Below are 20,513 nucleotides of genomic sequence, written 5' to 3'. Positions count from 1 at the left end.
CGTGAGCCAGAGGTTGGACTAGAGCTACCCAATAAGGCAGAAATGAAAACACTGAATGATAACCCAATAAAGTTTAATTAAGAGCCTGTCACCTCTCAAGCTTATGGTAATAATGGAAATGAAGGCTGCATGCTGAGGAAGGAAATTAAAGTGGAAATAAGGTTCTGTAAAAGTTTCGTCATATTGACACCGTCTGCCAAATGGGAAAAAGTTATCACGGATTCCTGATTCCCTTTCAAAAGCTTAAATAAAGGATCTTTTCTGTTCAAGATTTGCAACATCATTTTTTATCATGTTTTGGAAAACATCACATGAAATATCAGTTTTGAGTTGTTGCTGGAAAGTGGGAAGAAAAAAAACAACCCTAAAACCTTTTTAAGCATTGAATTTGTTAGTGTTGCTTTGAGCTCTGGTGGTGTTTCTATCCAGTGCTCAAGAATACTGGGATTTAATACATGTATACTGTTATTACACTATTGTATCAAATAATTGGAACAAAGGTGTTTACTTTGTTCTACACATTTCCCTAAGTTAAGAACTGATAGTTGACAGATTAAAAAGAGAGAAGCCAGTGCTTTTTTTTGCTTTTTTTCCACAAGCCATTTGCAATCCGGTGATTGGAGCCTGCTGGCACTGGTACAGTGGGTTTGTTTGGAGTTGCCGTGTGCTCAGTGTTGACTTACCCAGAACAGTGAGGCGGGCAGGACGGGACCTCATGGCAGCCTGAACTGCCTGGCACTCAAACACTGCATCATCCGTCAGTTCAATACGCTGGATTCGCAAATGATGCTCCCCTGAACCATGGTCGCCAATCACTGTGTAACGAGGGTAGCCTGCAGTGCAAACACATTTGTCCATTTGAAAATGAAAATACTGTGCACTCGCCAAAAGCAAGATGATAAAATGATTATTTTTTAAAGCTTTTAATAACAAAATCATTTTGTAAAAAAAAGGAAGAAAAAAGAAAATGCTGCTTCGTTACCTTTCACAGTTCAGCCATTTACATATTAACTTTAACTGAGCTGCAAAAGCATGTAATTTAGATAACAGAGAAACTGATTTTACAATGACTTTATAGGTGAACTTAGCTTGAATATTAATTTGTTACTTTACTCACAATGCATTTTCATACATGTCCATGTTTTTACAGCACTCCTGCCAATTTTAAGGAGTAGCTGTAGCATTCAGGATAATGATTTTTCTTTTTTTTTTACTTCAGCTATAAACAGGAATTAGTTTGACTTGTTCCAGCAAAGCTTTCTGAAATGATTTACAGCTTAATAAGGGAAGAATGGAGAACAACATCCAAGAGACATGGACATTTTGCACAAGTCAAGAGAGATGGTTTCAAAGAAATCGCCCTCAACTATTATCGAAATGTGCACTGCGAGTTTTTAGCGGCACGCGTCCCTCGATGGGGTTAGATGAGCAAGAAGAATAATGAGTTTAACTGGGCGGCTCTGTGGGGTATTCCGCATGCTTTTGGATTTGCTCGTTTCCCAAGATAGATTCTCTTTATTTTTCATGCTCCATATTTTTAATTACTGTGGATACAGTGCTTGGAAAACACGGGGAATGTGTGTTTATACAAATTAAACTCCCACAAATGCGAGTAACTTCCAGCTGAGAACTGCTTTTTCCTCCAGTAGCGCTTATAGAAATATCATTGATGAACCTTGAGGAGTGAATTGGAGAGTTTTACAGGGGAACAACGGCACTCCAAACATTGTGTATTGCAACAGGAAACTTCACACTTTCTGCTCACATACTCAGAATTTTTGTTCCAAAAAAAATAAGTTTTGGTTTCTTACCAAAAGATTTTTGGGAACAAAATATGGATTTTCCGATAACAACCACCTTATAAGTTAAGTTCACTTCAGCGATCCCTCAGAATCACTATAAAGGGTTTGCTCTCTGATTATATGTTTTACTAACCACAGGGAACATAACAGACTGGGCAGCCTTATAACAGCTTTTAAGTCCTTGAATTTGTCTAGTGCAAAAGCCCATCGTATGCTCAAAGTCCAATTACTGATGGTTGCTTCATTGAATCCAGTAGCCTTTAATAGAGCATGAAGTGGGCCTCATTATATGCTGGTGGGGTGAGTTACAGCCGATTAAACTACTCTCTGCATTTCATCTTCCAACATGTAGCTTTTAATCTTGTGGGCCTATACACTGGGAAGAACAAAGGACAAAAAAATGCCTAAGTATAAGCAGTACAACCAGGCAGAGGACACAGGAGAAGTTTAAAGACGTGGCACGCTAACCAAGATGACCAAAATGCCACCAGCTACTGTTCTGAGGGAATACTTAGAATGCAGTTGATAAATGTCTTTTTTCTTTCAGTTTCATATGGAGGAATGGCAGTAAAAAAAAATGCTGTACATACAGTTAACACAGGCCCAATCACAAGTAAAAGCTCCCGTGAATAGTATTAATAACCACTGCCTGAAAAGGCGCTTTCTACTTTTCCACACTCAGGAAAAAAATTGTAAAAAAAACAGAAGCTTAAATGAAAGGATGCACCATTATGTTCACAAGGTCACCCAGAGACCCATTTTGCTTCAGTTTTATGTTCACTGATGAGATTCAAAGCAATAGTGCCATTTTGGATCACAAGGGTAATGATCATTGCGCAAATCTGAATTATGTGACCTTGAGTTGACTGCAGACTACACAGCCGAGCCTTAACTGCACCCGGGAAACAAGATGCACTTCACAACTTCGCTTTGCTGGTCTTAATTGTGGCAAGGTACGAGGCATGCAAATTTCTGTTACGCAAACAGATGATCTTGCCAATTACCTCATCTGTGCCTCTGGCAAACTAAGAATAATTTCGCTATGTGAGGACATGGCTCCGTTCCAGTTTCATCTCCATGCATCAGCCGAATCCGAAAGGAATACAATTTGCATTTGCCGTGGATAGTAAATGACAAGAATGTGTCTAATTTCCAAACAGTATAAACATGCTGAAATGTGTTTTTGTCATCTCATAAGCACCTTGATCATGTATTTTGCCAATGTGACTGAAGTTATACTGACACACATGAAGACTGATCACCTCGGCACATGTGACGCGGGTCATTGATCTTAGATCTCGGGGAATTTCAAAGACACCGCGCGTTACCCAAAGCAAACAATGTAAAATAGGCCCATTAAGGAGTAATGAATCCATCAGAGGAGAATGGATTTGTCTTCGGGCCGAATCAATGGTGACCATGCGCGTGCGTGTGTGCGTGTAACTATACAGAGACTTGAGGCGTGGCCTAGTGATTTATGGCGTTTACCTAGAGCACATTTCACACAGTGTAAGCACTGGGGGATAGAGAAAGGTTTTGCTGCATCTGTGAACAGATGACCGGAGTGTTCAATTTGATCTCATGAGAGGCAGGAGTAGCACCTGCTCGCATCTAAAGGTCTGCCATCAGTCTCTTCTCAAGAAAGCGTCCTCCTGGAGTATATCCACAAGTGCATGGCAAAACGTATATAAACACTTCCCCGTCCATCTCGCTCTGCGTGCACACCGGGAGAATTCACTTATAGCCGCTCTGCCCATTGTCGCCGTCAAATTGTGCAGCAGTTACATATTCATGGCATTGACTGGCGTGTGGAGCTGCTGTGGGGCTACTTCACTTTTCTTTAATTAGAGTGGAAAAGCATGGCACAAAAGGGAATGAAGAGGAAATTCAGGGACAGATAGGAATCATTGGCTTTTGTGCTATGATTTCTCGCACTGAATGGTGAAAGAGTTCTCTCAGTTTAATCACTGCTTCTGTGAATGGAAACAGGTCCCAGGCGGAGCACGCTGCCAACGCAGCTTCTTTCTATGAATACCCAAGCAGACCTATATTATTGAAATGCTCCATGCAACATTTGATTCGTCGCACTTTTTATGTATACAGCTGCCAATTTCCTTTCTTTGTGTACATCTTGCAATGATGTACCATCACTCGTTTACGTCTGCATGCGTTACTTGTTTAGGTAGGCAGGAGCAGCAAAAAAAAGAGAAAAAGAATAAAAAAGGGACAGCTGTGGAGTACTTTATTTTGAAAAAGTGTCATCTGCTTCAATAGGAGGCACTCAGCTCCTGTCCGTATCGCTGGGTTGATTTCAGCAACCTTTCCTCCCCCGACAGGAATCTATTCCTCCTTTATATGAAACTGTGCACATTTTTAAACTCTCAAACTCCACACATCGGGCCTGATCATTCACCCAAACAACAGGAAGAAGAGAGCTGATGGAGAAGGTCAGAGTTTCTACATCCTGCCCGTGGCTGGGAAATTATTTACAGATGCGTTGTTAAAGAGTGATCTGCTGCAGTTCTCCTCGGTGTGACGACCCGACGTTCTCTCTTTCCTCTTTTCTCCACCTTACTCCGACTTTGCCCATTCTTGAAATGAGATTTCATCTTGATCGTCTTGTCTTGTTAAATCAATAAAATAGAAGAGGATAAACATCTCTGCTCCACTCTGACCCTAAATAAAATTGTGCTCCCTCTTACTCCCTCTCTCTTCCATTCTATCTCCAGCAATCATAAGTACTTTCCCTGTCTGCCTCCTTTTCCTCCAAAGAAGACTGTGGGACTATTGTTTACAGCTACCTCTCAGCCTCCCCTGTGCCTGATAAGGACCTGAAGAGAGAATAAGATGGCTTTACTGGGGCTCTGTCAGCCACTGAGGTTTAATTACAAACCGCGCTGGTGACAGGAAAAGGCCTTTAAAGAGCATTTGCTAAAGGTCAGAGGGTAGAGGACCTCAAATCTGTAGAGCAATACATATTTAATCGCCGGTGATCACGAGAGACATTTGTGTTTTGAAAATGGCCACAGTTGGATATTGTGACACTGTGCCGCGAATCGCAATTAACTCCGATTTCTCAGTGGTCACAGAGCAGACGTGCACGAGGTAAATTAGACAGCTCTAAAATAAAGAATGTGCCCTCTGAACGGATAATTGGAGGTGAGCTTCCCTCCCTCCAAGACATCTACAGGAAGCGGTGCCTGAGGAAAGCGGGGAGGATCATCAAGGACTCCAGTCACCCCAGCCATAAACTGTTCAGACTGCTTCCATCAGGAAGGAGGTTCTGCAGCATCCGGTCCCGAACCAGCAGACTGAGAGACAGCTTTTTCCATCAGGCCATCAGACTGCTGAACACGTCATAGACACCTCAGCTTCACTACTGGAACTTCAACATTATGCACTCCACACTGTATATAAATGCCACTTGTTTTGCACATATTCAACTCTGTATATTTTATATATTTTATTATTATTATTATTATTATTATTATTATTATTATTATTATTTTATTTTATTTTTTTACTATTTAATTTGTAAAAATGTGTATACACACACACACACACACACACACGTAGGAAAATATTTAGTATACACATCCAGAAATGAATACACTATTATATATTGTACATATATTTATTAGTTTCAGGTTGGCCATTCTTGTATTTTGCTCGTTTGTGTTGTTGTGTTTGCACATCTCTGTTGCTTGTGGGGCTCGCACACAAGAATTTCACTCGCATGTGCTGTGCCAGTGTGCCTGCACATGTGATGTGACAATAAAAAGCGATTTGATTTGATTTGATTTGATTTGATTTAAAGAGTAATGCATCCCGCTGCGTACGGAGCCCTGCGTAAACATTCAAATGAATGTTTCGTGAGAATTTTATGAACCTTTCAATAAATAATGCAACAGCGACATGGTGTTGCAGGGTTTTCTTATCCAGCAGCTTTTGTGCTTCAAAAGGTTGTTCAGGTTTATTGAAAGGAGCGATGCGTTTCCTTGAAATTCATCAAGGTCGCCAGCACACAAAGCTTTGATTGGTTTGACAACAGGCTACTAAGTGACAGTGCAGTAGTCACTTTTGCACTAAATTAAACAATTAAGACAATTATGCACGAGGTGCAGTGTAATTAGAGGACACCAGGTACTCTTCAAAAAGCCATTTAGAAGCCTGAAGCACCAACAAAGACCAGGGCAACAACTCATTTCGTGCTGCAGTTGGTTTGAAACTATGAAAGATTCAACTTTGCATGTAACAGAGTGACATAAATGAGTTCTTTTTGCTCATTCATGTTGAGTGATACAATTAGTGCACTTGCAATTCTTGATTGATGAAACACACTATTAGGGGCCCTGCTTTATCTCTCTGTGGATTCATGTATTTGGCAAAGGGTAACTTGTTGACACGTGTGGACTTGAGATGACAAAAAGCAGCCATTTGAATATGACAGTTATATTAGAGGGTATAATTAATAGATGAAACAGAGGGCAACACAGAAATCCAGGGTAACATGCTCAAGGGAGGTAGATGCTTACCAGAGAGGTCTCTGCCCACACCCAGCGCCAAGCCGTTTTTGATCCACAGGACGACGCCGTGATAGCCGGGGATACTGCACGGTAATGTCACAGGTTGGCCTGCCACCACCACCAGGTCCTGTGGCTGCTGGGAAAACATGGCCACTGTCCCTTAAAAAGCAAAAGAAAGAAAGGCAAAAAAGAAGGGGGATGGTTTAACCGTAAGCAGATTAAATCACTGCGCTATTTTTAATGTAAGCTAGTAAAGTGAAGAGGGCAAGAAAATGTTTACATCAAAAAAAAGAAGGAAAGAGAGATGTTTTTATAAGCACCTGCTTTCAGCGCGCAAAATACCGAGTGAAGAGAGAGGAAGGCGTGCGGAATCACGTTGAAAGAAGCCTAAAGGGTGATATACAAATGTGGCACATCCTTTCAGTATTCATGATACTGAGGCAAGATACCGCGCATGCATCAGAGGTGTCAGTGCAGCAACAGGACTGAAGCACAGGCTAAGAGACAGCCGTCACAGTTCGGCTTGGTTCATTTATGAAGGATGTCACCGTACAGATGGGCTGGGCCCGTACACACCACAGCAGATAACACAATCTTGTCTGCCAACACAGGCTCTAGTGGCATATATTAACTGAAGCTCACACCCATGTAGTCCAACTGTGTGCGACTACTATTAGATGCACTCCTCTACTGCACGTTCAAGCGGAAAGTAGTGAGTAGTGAACTCCATTAGAGGCAGAGTGTGTTAATGGGGAGGCTGTTGTGTGTGTGTGTGTATGTCGCACGGGGGTAGAAAGGGGGGGTCAGAATGGAGGGTACAAAGTGGTACTGATGTGTAGTTCAAAACACTGGCAGGCTGCCGATCAACTTAAGCCTACACACACTGACACACATTCATACAGACGCCCTCAGACTGTTTTGGGAGCACAAACCGCAGCAAAGGTTTGAAAAGTGTTACTTGCTCTCTCGCTTTACTCAGTTTTGTTCACAGCGCTGTCTTATTTTCAGACTTCTGAGTTCAATTGTTTGGATTTGATTTTTCTAGCCCTTTTCTCCATTAGTGTCCTGGTTTTCGAATGTGCTGGCAAAAAGCCGGCATATTTTACAGACTGCTGCTTTTTGGGGGGTTTTAACGCCGAAAGGGGCTCACGCACACTCACACATGGACATGTTAGTCACATACAAATAAAAAAAGCTGACAGAAGAGTAGCATGTAGTCAATTACGATGATAAACAGAGCAAAGACTGTGTGGGACGTTAAAGAGCGTTTTCATCTCGCATCTCTGCATCGCGCTGCTTTCTTATGCTCGCTTTTATATTCAAAAAGAATTATTTATCCTTCAAGATTTCAAACCACAAACAAAGGGAGGACTGCTGTCGTACAAGAAACAGATTTTGAATTCAACTGAGGAATCCTGCAATCTTTCTTTTCACTTTAGAGCTGAATTTCTATGATGGATAACTCGTTGAAATTGTACTTTTTCATATTCATTCTTGCTCTCGCCTATGTACCCTGTCAAGGAATACACAATGCAGTACAGGGTTGCCTTTCGATATCCATCTATCACTAGCGCCATAACCGGAAAAGAAATGAAAATAATAATTAATGTATTCTTTCTCAAAACACGGAATGGGTTTTTCATCATCTTTCGACTCAACATTTTCTCTCTGGATCATGAGGCCCTTTGAAAAAAGCATGTAAGCCATGTGAGCCATGTGAGCCATATGCATTGCCCTTCAGATCAAGACATCTTCATTCAGCCTTTGCTGTGTTTCCATGTGTGGAACTTATCTTAGTGTTATTTTGCTACCCATTGAACACACAGATGAAGGACTCTAACATATAGACCACAACTGAACAGATCTACTGTCTTGTTCAGAAAAACCATTGTTAACAAAGGACATCACTGAATCTGATGAGCTATGGCATTACTGTTAAACCGACAAACTCAAGTCAATCAATTTACCTTTGGAAGGCTGGAAGCACACATAAAGTCACTCTTTCTACACGTCCCGTATAATCACTCGTGTCTCACATCTGTGGATGTAAGAATGTGGATTAAAGATTAGCCATGTCAGTTTGTTTTGTACAAAGAATTTAAATCTAAGGACTAGTTTTCCTAGAACTGCTACATGCAAACATCTGTATCTGAAAACAGTCTCTTTAAAGGTGTCATCAAAGGTGTGACTGCGCACCTCTCTCCCACACATGAGGTATGTATGATATGCCACCCATTACCGGTAGACTTACTTGAAGTTGTGTCTTCACTGAAGCACACCACACATTTTGAGTGTTAACATCAGCTGTAGCGGAAAATATGCTCACTGTACTAGTGTGTTGCTTAATTGGGAAAATTTCCACAAACAGAATGCGTTGTTAAATGTGCTCCTGTGGCTGTTTGATAGAGTCTGCCTCCCGGCATCACATTTTAACACACTGTGTAATCCATTCATTTAGAATATGTGGGTATGTCAAAGATCTATGCAGATAGACTTCAGGAGGACTCCCACCATGAGTCTGTAATCAAATGTCTCTGCCGGTGTTGTAGAAGTCATAACCCAGAAAACTGAAAATCATCTTGCATATTGGAGAAATCTCCATAGTTGAATTCTAACTTCTCAGTTAGGCAACAAATTTGTCTTCTAACAGAAATGTTTCCAGGTGACACAAATAAGTTATGGCCCAGCCGGTGACTTTTGAAGTTGCTAACCACTCATCAGTGGTGTTGAAAAATGAGTTCTAAGTCCAGACATTCCCTAAAACATTACAAAGGGACATTTAGAAACTTAGAATATCCAGAAACTTTCCCAGGGGACACATTCACAGTGTGTTTCTGCATTTAATATTTGTCTGTTTGCCTCTGTGTATTTGAAGATTGATTAAAAATAATAATTAATGAGTTCTTTCTTAAAAAACAGAATAGGTTCTTCATCATCTTTCAACTCAACATTTTCTCTCTGGATCACGAGGCCCTTTATAAAAAGCATGCACGCTGTGAGACTTTATCAGTTGATTAAAACTGTTTCTTAAACTATCGAGCACTGAGCACCTTCGGTCACTGTGATTGGATGAGTTCTTGTGTACTCACCTTGAGCACTCAAAGTACAACATGTCTCTACTGCACACACATTAGTTCTATCTAACATTCGGACACATTCACACCCTGATGAAGGTTCAGTATCTTGTCCGAGGATACTTTGACATGCAGACTGGAGCAGCCAGGGAACGAAACACCAACCTTCTGTTTAGTAGCCTTCTGAACCATAGCCATGACATAACCTGACCCAAGAGTGACAGAAAGTTCATTTGAATTTCATTTAATGTAACTTAAGTTAAAAACTTAAGTTCATTTCAAAAGCAAATGTCTGACATAAAACAAATTGGAGCACTAGGATAACATCACTGTGCATACCCAGTACATTAAAAAGTGTCAACCAGGGCTCATCTGTGTCGAGTTAAGCTGGAAGTGTCATGTGTTGCATGACAATGTAAAGACCGTTCAAAAGGACAATGCTGCAAACATGCATACTATCTAGCAGTCTGGGCCTAACACATGACGTAGCACATGCACCACTTTTGGATCTTGGTCTTAACTTAAAATGAATCTACAACACTTTGACATTGGAATACTAAATTGCTAAAATAACCCTTAACCTGAATGTGATTATTCTTGGCTTTAGCTTGAGCACACCTTAAACAACAAAACTGTTCTCCAGCAAAGACTGAAGAACAGATGGTTTTATTCTAAAAAAAAAAAAACAACAACCCACAAACCCGTGGGAACTTGAATGCAATTTCAGCTTTGCTCATTTTAAATTAGGACTTGACACTCGAGACTTCATCCGTCTTTATTCAGAAGGTATTCTTTCAAAACATTTTCTTTTAAATGCTGCCACTGCAAAACTAGTGTCCTCAGAGGACCATCAAGCCAGCGATCAAGAGAACGTAGGACTTAACCAGCACCAGCCTGTACCTATCACTTAAGCAGTTAAAAAAAAGTGACCTCCTTCATTCAATTTAAAGCCTGGCTGGGTTTTGCAGCTAATGTGTCTTCATAAGGGAGCAGCAGCAATAGTGACATGGGATGATGTGTGTGGGTAGGCTGATGTGGCTGCATCTTATCATTCATCCATCCACTTTGCACCAAAAACACTCTTTGTCACATTTCCCAGAGGTATCCATCACCGGGGAATCACAGTGGTGGCAAAAAACCGAGCCACCAAAATCTACTTTGTCTTTATTTGCCTGGCATGTGCGTGTCAGAGCAACAACTTCTCTCCTCACTTGTTCATGAAGAATGCTTTCATAGCTAAAAAGTGCAATTAGTAATTAATCCCCTCACTTAACTCTTCATTCCTGACAGGAAAAAAAAGGAGGAGGGGGACCGGGCTCGGGTGCCCACAGAGCCAGAGATCCACATTAATAGAAGAAAAAAAAAACAGTTTAGTCGAGAGCTTGCTCGAATAAATAAATAACTAAATACAATCAAATGGAAAAGAGTCTAGACATGCCAATTTGCTGTGAGTCAAATGGGTCTTGACTTCAGGGGTTAGGTTCTGTAAATGTGTGGGCACATAGAGCAGACACAGACACCTTTTGTCTGTCGCTAGAGACAACAGACGGCCCTATGGGTTTTTCTCACTCAGCAACGGTGAGCCTGTACTATGAATAGAGCTTAAGAAAATGAATAAAAAAAGTCAAGTACTTATTTGGTTTTCATATAATGTCTGAAACAATAAGTCACATAAAGAAGTGTTTTACAGCTCTTTAGTTTTGGCAAATTGAGCAGTTTGCTCAAATCATTCACATGAGCTATCCGCCTATTATCTCACATCCGCCTTTCGCTAAGCCAGCTCTGTCAACAAAAACTGAGATTGTTTCAGAGAAAGCAAAGCATTCCCTCTCAGCTCATCAATATTTATCCGCATTTAACGCATGTGGCGAAACATAAAGACGTTTTCAGCATTTTCATATCCTCATATTGTTATTCATCTTTTATACATTCGATGCAAAGTAAATTACAGTGTATGTTTACTCGCATGAAATGATTATGATTCATGCTTGTGATTGAATACCTTGCCTAAGAATGTGAGGCGGCCAGAGATCTTTTATAAGGACTGCTCAGTTGCTTCAAATGGTGTAAAAAAAACACAGGTAGTCAAAAACATAGCATGGAGCCATATTCATAATGTGGACCGGCACTTTGCATCGCCTAATGTTGTCATTTCACTTCAGATAATTTGTTTACCATTGGACGGCTGCTGCATTTCCACACACTCCAGCACTATTTTCCCCTCAGTGCTAACTGCCCCCAATTTTATCGCTCTTTGCCAATCAGGCCTGGAAATTACCATTACGGACACACATCCGTGTACACACGCACGCACACAAACACACACACACACACACACACTTCAGAGAAATAATCAGCATGCTGTCTGTGCGGCATGTGGCCACACAGCACCAAAGCTTAGCCCAGGATCATTATCAAAAACTATTACCCCTCTGGCCTGGGCATTTTATACTAGCAATTTAGAAGCACAGGAGAGATTCAGAATATGGGGGAGTGTGTGAGTTACTCATATGTGTTGTTATTTGGTCGCCACTGACCACAGATTCTGCTGGTAGTTTCTGGTGGCATGGAAGTGGAAGAGCACTGGAAGGAGGAAAAGGTTTGAGTGAGCATCTGAAGGATATGTTTTATCTTCTTCTCATGTGCTGTAGCTGCCATTACAGTCAGGTTGTTTGTTAGAAGGGTGACGAAAACGGGACTAAATTAAACGATTCTTATCGAGTGTATTCCCGTGACCACAAAAAAGAAGTACATTTTCTAAGCACATGACTGGATTTCCATTTTGCTGTTTTCGCAAAGCTCTGTGAATTATTGCTGAACACTTCAAAAGACTTTGTAGCTGCAGTTGTGAGTCACAAATCCACTGCAGTATTAATGCTGATTATCGAAATCTTTAGCTCTAGCAACTGAATTTAAAAAACAAACCTAAATATTCAAATACAATGTACTTCCATGTCCTCCTTCATCAGACACTGATTAGTCATAAACCCACAACTGGGCTCCATTCCTCTCACTTTCCACATAAATCTAATGGCAGTGGTATCTGCACTATAATTATCTACAGCTTGAATATTATTTCAACAGTGCTGATATGTGCTGATCAAAAAGCTGTGGCTGGAAAAGAGAAAGGCGTTCAGAAGCGGAGACAGGGACTGCTACAGAGAGGCCAAGTACAGGTTGACTAAAGAAGTGGACATTGCTAAACATCAGCACTCTGAGAAAATGCAGCAGCAGATCTCAGAGAATGACTCGGCCTCTGTGTGGAAAGGTTTTAGGAATATCACAAACTACAAGCCTAAAACCCCCCACTCCACTGATGACTTGCTCTTAGCCAACACCCTTAACGACTTCTACTGTCGTTTTGATGAGCCATCAGGCAGCCTTCACACCTCCAACGGCCCCAACAATAGAGACACTTTGGACACTAATTCCCCCACCTCTCCCCCCTACATAGAGCCATCACCACCTTCAAACCGTTCACCTACAACACCCCCCTCCTCACCCCACACAAAAGAGGATTTCACACCACCTCCTCCCACCACAAATCTTCATATTCATGAAGCAGATGTGAGGAAGCAGTTTAAGAACCTGAATGCTCGGAAAGCTCCCGGCCCAGACGGCGTGTCTCCTGCCACCCTCAGACACTGTGCAAACGAGCTGGCCCCAGTGTTTTCTGGCATTTTCAACTCCTCACTGCAGGCATGTCATGTGCCTGCCTGCTTCAAGTCCTCCACCATAATCCCTGTCCCCAAGAAACCTAGGATCACTGGACTAAATGACTACAGACCCGTGGCTCTGACATCTGTGGTCATGAAGTCTTTTGAGCGCCTAGTTCTCTCCCATCTCAGGACCCTCACGGCCCCCCTCCTGGACCCCCTGCAGTTTGCATATAGAGCCAACAGGTCTGTAGACGACGCCATCAACATGGCCCTACACTTCATCCTGCAGCATCTGGACTCCCCAGGAACCTACGCCAGGATCCTGTTTGTGGACTTCAGCTCTGCCTTCAACACCATCCTTCCAGACCATCTCCGAGACAAGCTTTCCCAGATGAATGTGCCTGATCCCATCTGCCGGTGGATCACTGACTTCCTGACGGACAGGAAGCAGCATGTGAGGCTGGGAAAGAATGTCTCGGACTCCCGGACCATCAGCACCGGCTCCCCTCAGGGCTGTGTTCTTTCTCCTCTGCTCTTCTCCCTGTACACCAACTGCTGCACCTCCACCCACCAGTCTGTCAAGCTAATCAAGTTTGCAGATGACACCACCGTTATTGGACTCATCTCTGACGGGGACGAGTCTGCCTACAGGAGGGAGGTTGAACGTCTGGTGTCCTGGTGCAGCCACAACAACCTGGTGCTGAATGCCCAGAAGACAGTGGAGATTATTGTGGACTTCAGGAAGCACACAGCCCCACTCCCCCCCATCATCCTGACTGACACCCCCATCACCTCTGTGGACTCATTCCGCTTCCTGGGTACCACCATCACCCAGGACCTGAAGTGGGAGCCCACCATCACCTCCGTCATCAAGAAAGCCCAGCAGAGGATGTACTTCCTGAGGCAGCTGAAGAAATTCAACCTGCCAACACGGACGATGATGCAGTTCTACACTGTTGTGCGCTCTGCTGAGAAGGTGATTGGCTGCAGACTCCCATCTTTGCAGGACCTGTACACCTCCAGGACATTGCGGCGTGCAGCTCGGATCTCAGCTGACCCTTCTCACCCTGGACACAGTCTGTTTGACCTGCTCCCCTCAGGCAGGAGGCTCCGGTCCATTCGCACCAGAACCTCTCGCCATAAGAACAGTTTCTTCCCCTCTGCTGTTGGACACATGAACAATAACCATATGACTGTACCCGCCACTAACACATGACCCTACGCTGTGTCACTGCATCATTCTATGTTTGGCACTGATCACCACCTGCACTCATGTATATATCTTTCAACGTAGCACTCTTAATTCTTATTCTCATGTATATATCTCATGTATATCTCATGCACATATCTTTCCACGTAGCACTTTTAATTCTTATCCCTACTTTTATTTTTTTCCATGTCTATTTAAGTGCTATTTATGACAGCATGTTTGCACTGAAGCACCGCAGCAATTTCCTAATGTTGTAAACCTGCTCAACATTTGGCAATAAACCCCATTCTGATTCTGATTCTGATGTAGTATGACATCCGTCTTGCCCGCATCTACAAGAGTCCATTCCACGTTTGTGAAAATCACTGTTCGATTGGTGAAAAGTGAGTCCCGTATGATGGCTGAGAAAGCATTCTGACATTTGTGAAAAGAAAAACACACCCCAATTTTGGAGGTGTTAAAGCAATGTCGCTGCAAATGTGTGACAGAAACTTGGCAGGAAAGTGCCAGCTAATTATCAAACATAACCAACCAAAGTTGCACGTCAATCAACTGTTCAATCGCTTCTAATCAAATTTATTCACAATACAATTCCTGAAGTTGCCCAGTGATTTTTGATTTGTTGCAAATGATCAGTGGCTTTGTAGGAGTTTAATTAGGCAATTACGAAGTCATTATAGATTTTGGCAGTCAGAATGCACCCTGTGCAAACTACCTCAAACCACATTGTATAACATTAGCGTTAATTTTAGTGCTAATTCTGCAGATGAAAGTTACTGAGAATGCATAGTTTTAGTTCCCTCCAAATAAATCTGTGAAAGTAGCGAGAAAGGTACAGTATGCAGATACAATGAAAAGGGTCACATCTACAGTCAATGAACAAGAGAAGTGCAACACCAATAATTTTTTAAAACTCGCTGCATTCTAAAAGAAATTGCATTCCTTGCGTTCTGAAAGGCAGAAAGGACACTGTGAACAAACATCTACTTTCAGAGAGGAGGGGAGCAGCAGGAATGACAAGGCCTCAAATATTTGCCTGAGTATCTATCATAAGCCTGCTCTGGGTGGGACATGATATTCACTGTAATAATGGGATTTTTTTTTCATCCCTGTTAGATGAAAACTGAAATTCAACTTTCTTTCAAGGTTTTACACCCAGGGTTTACACAAAATGCAACCTGTAGGCCAGTGGTTAGCCTTCGCGACATTCTGTGTGACTCACAAGCACAAGAAGGAAAGATGAAGCATCCACACTTCATGCTATGCCTTATGTCCACTATATGGACAACAGCATTGCGCCAAACTTCATAATCTTTGAATTCACCGCCACAAGTGACTAAAATCAAGAACCTTGCTTGATCGATCCGTCTCGAGTGAAAAATGGGTCAATTTAAAAAGCTGGCTGAATTAAAGTGTAGTACTGTAATAGGATGCCACCATTAACGAACAACTCTAGTGAAAAAAAAAAAGCCAGTGCAAACCACCATTCTCCAACCACACGTTTCACAAACACGAGCTAAACGTGTTCGTGGAATGCCATCAATCATACCCCTGCTCGTAAACTGGCGTGTCGTAGTGAAAACTTTGAAAACCCCCCTTTTTATACGAACTATGATATGAAATAACGCAGTATTTCTCAGAGTCATTAGGCTTGTCCTACACGGGCTACTTTACTAATATAAAAATGCGATCCCTCAGACGCAGCTGGCAACGTTACAACAATAGTAGCCAATGATGAATATTTCATAAAGCTCTATCAAGCCCATTAGAGGAGGCATATATTACTATCAATCTGTCTTCCTCATCAAAATGTTCAAATCCCCCTTTCCTGCCTGTCCACTTGTAAAACAAACACTGTATACAGACTGATAATACACTGGGCCTATCTACACTGTGATGCCTGCCATTATGAGTAAATTGTGTCTATGGGAATGCAAATTCATGAAGCAGGGAAGATAAACATCAGTGCTGCCGGAAGACTCTGCATTTATGCCCCCTCTCACACTGTGCATTAGTGGAGCATGACAGTTGCCAAGGCACAATCAAGATGTATCGCCCCCAGTGATGACTTCTAAAAATTACAAATGGCAACAGCGGGAAGGCCTTGCAGGAGCCCGCTTTATCATCAGCTACATGGCCAGAAGAAGTAAGATTTCATGGGCATCAGAAAGTGGAGTATCAGAGCCGACAAACCGCTTGTTAAATTTCTCAAGGCTTCATCTTTCCTGGCAGTCTGCATACAATAAGCTAGAAAAGTCATCCATGTAAAGCAAGCCGGGGGTCGTAAAGGTCGTCAAGGCTGCTTCCAAGCAGCCAGTGAGCATTCTGAAATGCCGCATAGCTCACAAAGCAGGGTGCTATACCTGTAAGATGTATATGAGATTCTGTATTTATATGTTCTGTAAACTCAAGACCTCGTCTGACCACTAATTGTAATTACTGTTATAAAACAAGTCCTGTGGGCTAGTTTCCAAGGTAACTACAGTTCAAAGAGAACAGTTCAAATATTCCAGTTAGCATAAATGCAACTGAACCCTCCCTACCCTGACTGGTATTGATTAAAAAGTGTGGGGAAATGGAGCGACTCACTTTGTGAACTGGACTACTTTTTTTAGCGTGCACTTTTGCATAATAGAAAGCAGGGACATAAAAGAGATGCAAATTAGTGAGGAAGATGGAGAAGAGAGGGAGTTTGTGAGTTCAGATGGGGCCTGATTGAACAGGAAGGGTCCCTTCTGTTTCTCTGCTCCATTATATCCTTTCTGTGTCCACTTTCCTCACTTCATGGCTTCCAGCCTCTTCACTACCCTCCTGTTACTAGAGTCTTTGTTAAAATGTTTGCTTTAAGAGCTCAGGGCCAGCCCTGTTATTGTCTTGTTGCTGACATAAAGATGTCGGAATATGGATATCGACACACTTGATGATTCATAAAGGATACTCCAGAGAAGGGACCGTGGAGGGTGTTCAGAGCAGGTGTACATTGGGATTGATCACATTCATTAAGGAATGATGAGTATTTGAAACAGACTCAGGTGGCTGATTTGATGGATGCGGTGTAGAGAAGGTCTTAGTCCAATAGGGCATACACTATATTTTGAGGCAGAGCCACATTTTTCTATTATACGATATGTCAAAGGAACAGAAAGCTGCATTAAGTTGTCTTTTGTCCAGCCATAACTCATATTTTGTCGGGCTGACAAGATAAAAGTGTACCTAGACTTTCAAGACTTATTTTAGTATTTTTATTTCTTTGAGTGTGATTAAATAAAGAGATAGGATCAAATTGCTTTCAAAATATAACCAAAGTGCATGGAACAGTGTGTCTCGGAGGTGTATAGGAAAGGTTTCCAATTAATTTAATTTATGTTATCCATGAAAACAAAAACCTAAAATGGTATTTATTCAGTTCAGATTTCTTGCCAATTGGGAAATAGATTTAACTTTATAACAGCAACTGTAAAATTATAGTTGGTTAACACATTCCACTTCAAGGCCCTAACCCCTAGTAACAAGGATTAGGCGTTAGGATTTAGGGCTAGAACCTTTAATTGCACAACTTCAGTAACAAATAAATATGCACTGCTACTCTAAATGAGCACTCAAAGCACGTTTTACAACAACACTCATTCACACACATTCATACAAGCACCTTTTTGCATACCTAAGCGCCTTAGCTAGCATCTCTGAAGGATGCATCAGGGGAAAGTTGGGGTTTGATTATCTTGCCCAAGGGTACTTTGACATGCAGACTGCAGTAGACAGGGAATGGATCCACAGACCCTCAGATTGGTAGATGATGCTCTCTCTCTATATATATATATATATATGTATTTTTTTTTCTTTTAGTTTACATCTATTCTAGTTTAGAAAAAAAAAAACAAAGCAAAAAAGACATCTTTACAGAACAGGTGCATTGAGAAGAGGAGTTTCAAATGGTAAGATGCACCATAAATAAACCATACTCTGGGTTTTTTTTCCCATCCATGATAAAGCTCTCACAGAACAACAGCGAGGGCACTTTGAGCTGTTTACTCATTTCAGCATCCCACTGAAATGCACGCCATATCTGTCAAGGTAAGTCTCGCAATGCTGCGTTGTATATTTTCACTCACACTGTTCCCTCTCAACTTTGGAACACAGGCACCAACATTTTGTTCTTTTTGTGAGGAAACGTCGGGCTACACGAGGTGCTGTGTTAGGTAGCTCGCAGGATTAGCAAAAGGTTGAGTGTGATATGTGAAGAACATGGGGAAACATGGGATCAGCAAGTGTGCTTTAACCGCATCTTTCATCTACAAAAGATGCCTGTAAAGACAGGCGGGCAGATGTGGCTACTCCCACAACCCAATTCTGTGATGATAATAGAAATACTCTGAGGATGAGGGAATAAGCAGCAGTAAGTCACAGTGCTTAGTGGTAACTGATTTTCACAAACTTTGTTGTCTTGGCTTTGAAAAACTCTTTTAAAGGGAATGCAGACAGAGCCATAAACAACTGCCGATGTCACTGTTACTTTTCTGAAAGATTGTATTTATTTTCACTTGAATTTTAACAATCACCAATCTGGAATTGAAAGGGTATTCTGAAAAAAATATGCAGTCACATTAAAAGAGGCAATTTTACTGAGCTTTCTCTGACTCAGAATCCCCATTCGACACCCTCTAGACAGTGGAGACATCCATTTTCCTCTCATCGTCTTCAACTATTTGCTTCCCTTGGAGACAGCCTCATCTCATTCTTCTTCCCTGGCTGCTGTGACATTGAAAGAGACTCCTAATCAAAACATTTGTCTTTCTTTCAGCCTGCGCTCAGACCGGTGAATGAGAGCTGACACCAGAGGGAGACGTATTTGTCCCAATCAGGGCCTCATCTCTGTGTCACCGCCGGGCGAGTGTTTCATCTCGACAGGGCACTGATGAATCCACCACTTAGCCTTGATTTGGAGGAGCGGCTCGCCGCCGCCAAAGTGCCAGGTTAAATCACAGCGTCAGTGGCTCAGCCATGGCCATTACAGGCAGCACAGGCATTCTACCTTTACCATAAATGCTTGGAAATGTTACAATAATGATCCCTGCCTTGTCTGTTCTAAAGTGAGCTGTAATCATATTATTATAGTACATGGAAATGAGATTCTATTATAGCAGAATTTGTGTGTTTATGATTTCCCCATAAATGCTAATTATCATTAGGTTGTCGTACGTTTTCAATATCTTTTTTTATCTTAATTTAGGTAAATGCTGAGTTGCAGGATGTCTGTCTTTATACTGCAGGCAGTGAAAGGCTATGGCTTAAAAAACAGATATACCACATTTAGACACTTATTTAACAAAGCAGGCTGCATGTCATTAATGCCCCAACGCCACGTAACAAAGCTTAGTGAGGTAAGAGTTCAAGTGAGGAATGCTGATCTGTTGTGTCACTTTCAGGAGGAGGTGTTTGAAAAGGAGGGATCCGATGTTTCGTAACATCCATATTCCCTCTTATCCATCGTGCCTACCTTGTGCAAATTTGAAAACAACTCGGTGGGTTTGATTTTCGAATGGACAACTACTGCCGGCTTGTTTGGCGTACTCAGTTTTTCCATTGCACAGTGTACAACTTAATTCCGATCTTGTTAGCAGAATGTATGGTGTCAGCAGCTCTAACCATTAAAGAGGGCGATTGGGATGAGTGGGATCAGTTAAACCAAACGTATTTCTGATACTGCAGCACTGTGTGCTACGTTAATGGGAAGGAAAAGCAAAAAATAAAAAATTGGGGAAAAGTGAAAAAAGCCTTGCCTTTTGTGTGTGTTGTGTGTAGTGAGAGACAGAGAGATGAGAGGCAGGATCCAGCTAGCTACAGTACCTGTCAGACAGAGTGGAATGTTGTTACAAGACAAGGGAGGAAAGGAAGCTTTATCAAGGTGTGCAGGATAACACTGACACGAGATAAGAGACCTGAGTAGGAACTACATTATGCCACACCTTCACTAAGAGAACTCTGTCAAGACACGAGTAAAGAGATCCATTTCAGTGTGGGAGCCACCATAATACTTAACTGCAGAAAGCCATTACCTTTCAAGTATACACTCTACCTTTAAGTGCATATAAGGCATTAAGCAGACACTCTATCCTGTAATTTCATTTGGATTCCCAAAGCCTTTCTTTGAAATCTGCCCTTAAATGGACAAAAAATCTCATTTCCAGCATGCTGGACGCATCATTTTTAAAGTGGCTGGAAAGCTGTTGGGTGTTTTGAAC

The 20,513-nt window shown here is 41.9% G+C and overlaps 1 protein-coding gene across 13 annotated transcripts in view; it reads right to left on the bottom strand.

Annotated features, from left to right (window-relative positions):
* Positions 1 to 20,513, bottom strand: part of kirrel3b (kirre like nephrin family adhesion molecule 3b) — a 167,491-nt gene that overhangs the window by 62,079 nt on the left and 84,899 nt on the right. For all 13 annotated transcript variants that reach the window (XM_080888182.1, XM_080888187.1, XM_080888194.1 and 10 more), the window contains exons 3-4: positions 6,338 to 6,487; positions 684 to 833 (exon numbers count right to left, since the gene is read on the bottom strand). In XM_080888182.1, coding sequence (XP_080744308.1) covers positions 684 to 833; positions 6,338 to 6,487 — 300 coding nt within the window. The remainder of the gene's footprint in view (positions 1 to 683; positions 834 to 6,337; positions 6,488 to 20,513) is intronic.

This window comes from Rhamphochromis sp. 'chilingali' (assembly GCF_963969265.1).
Source record: "Rhamphochromis sp. 'chilingali' genome assembly, chromosome: 8".
Lineage (NCBI taxonomy): Eukaryota > Metazoa > Chordata > Actinopteri > Cichliformes > Cichlidae > Rhamphochromis > Rhamphochromis sp. 'chilingali'.
This window is presented reverse-complemented; position numbering and strand designations above follow the sequence as displayed.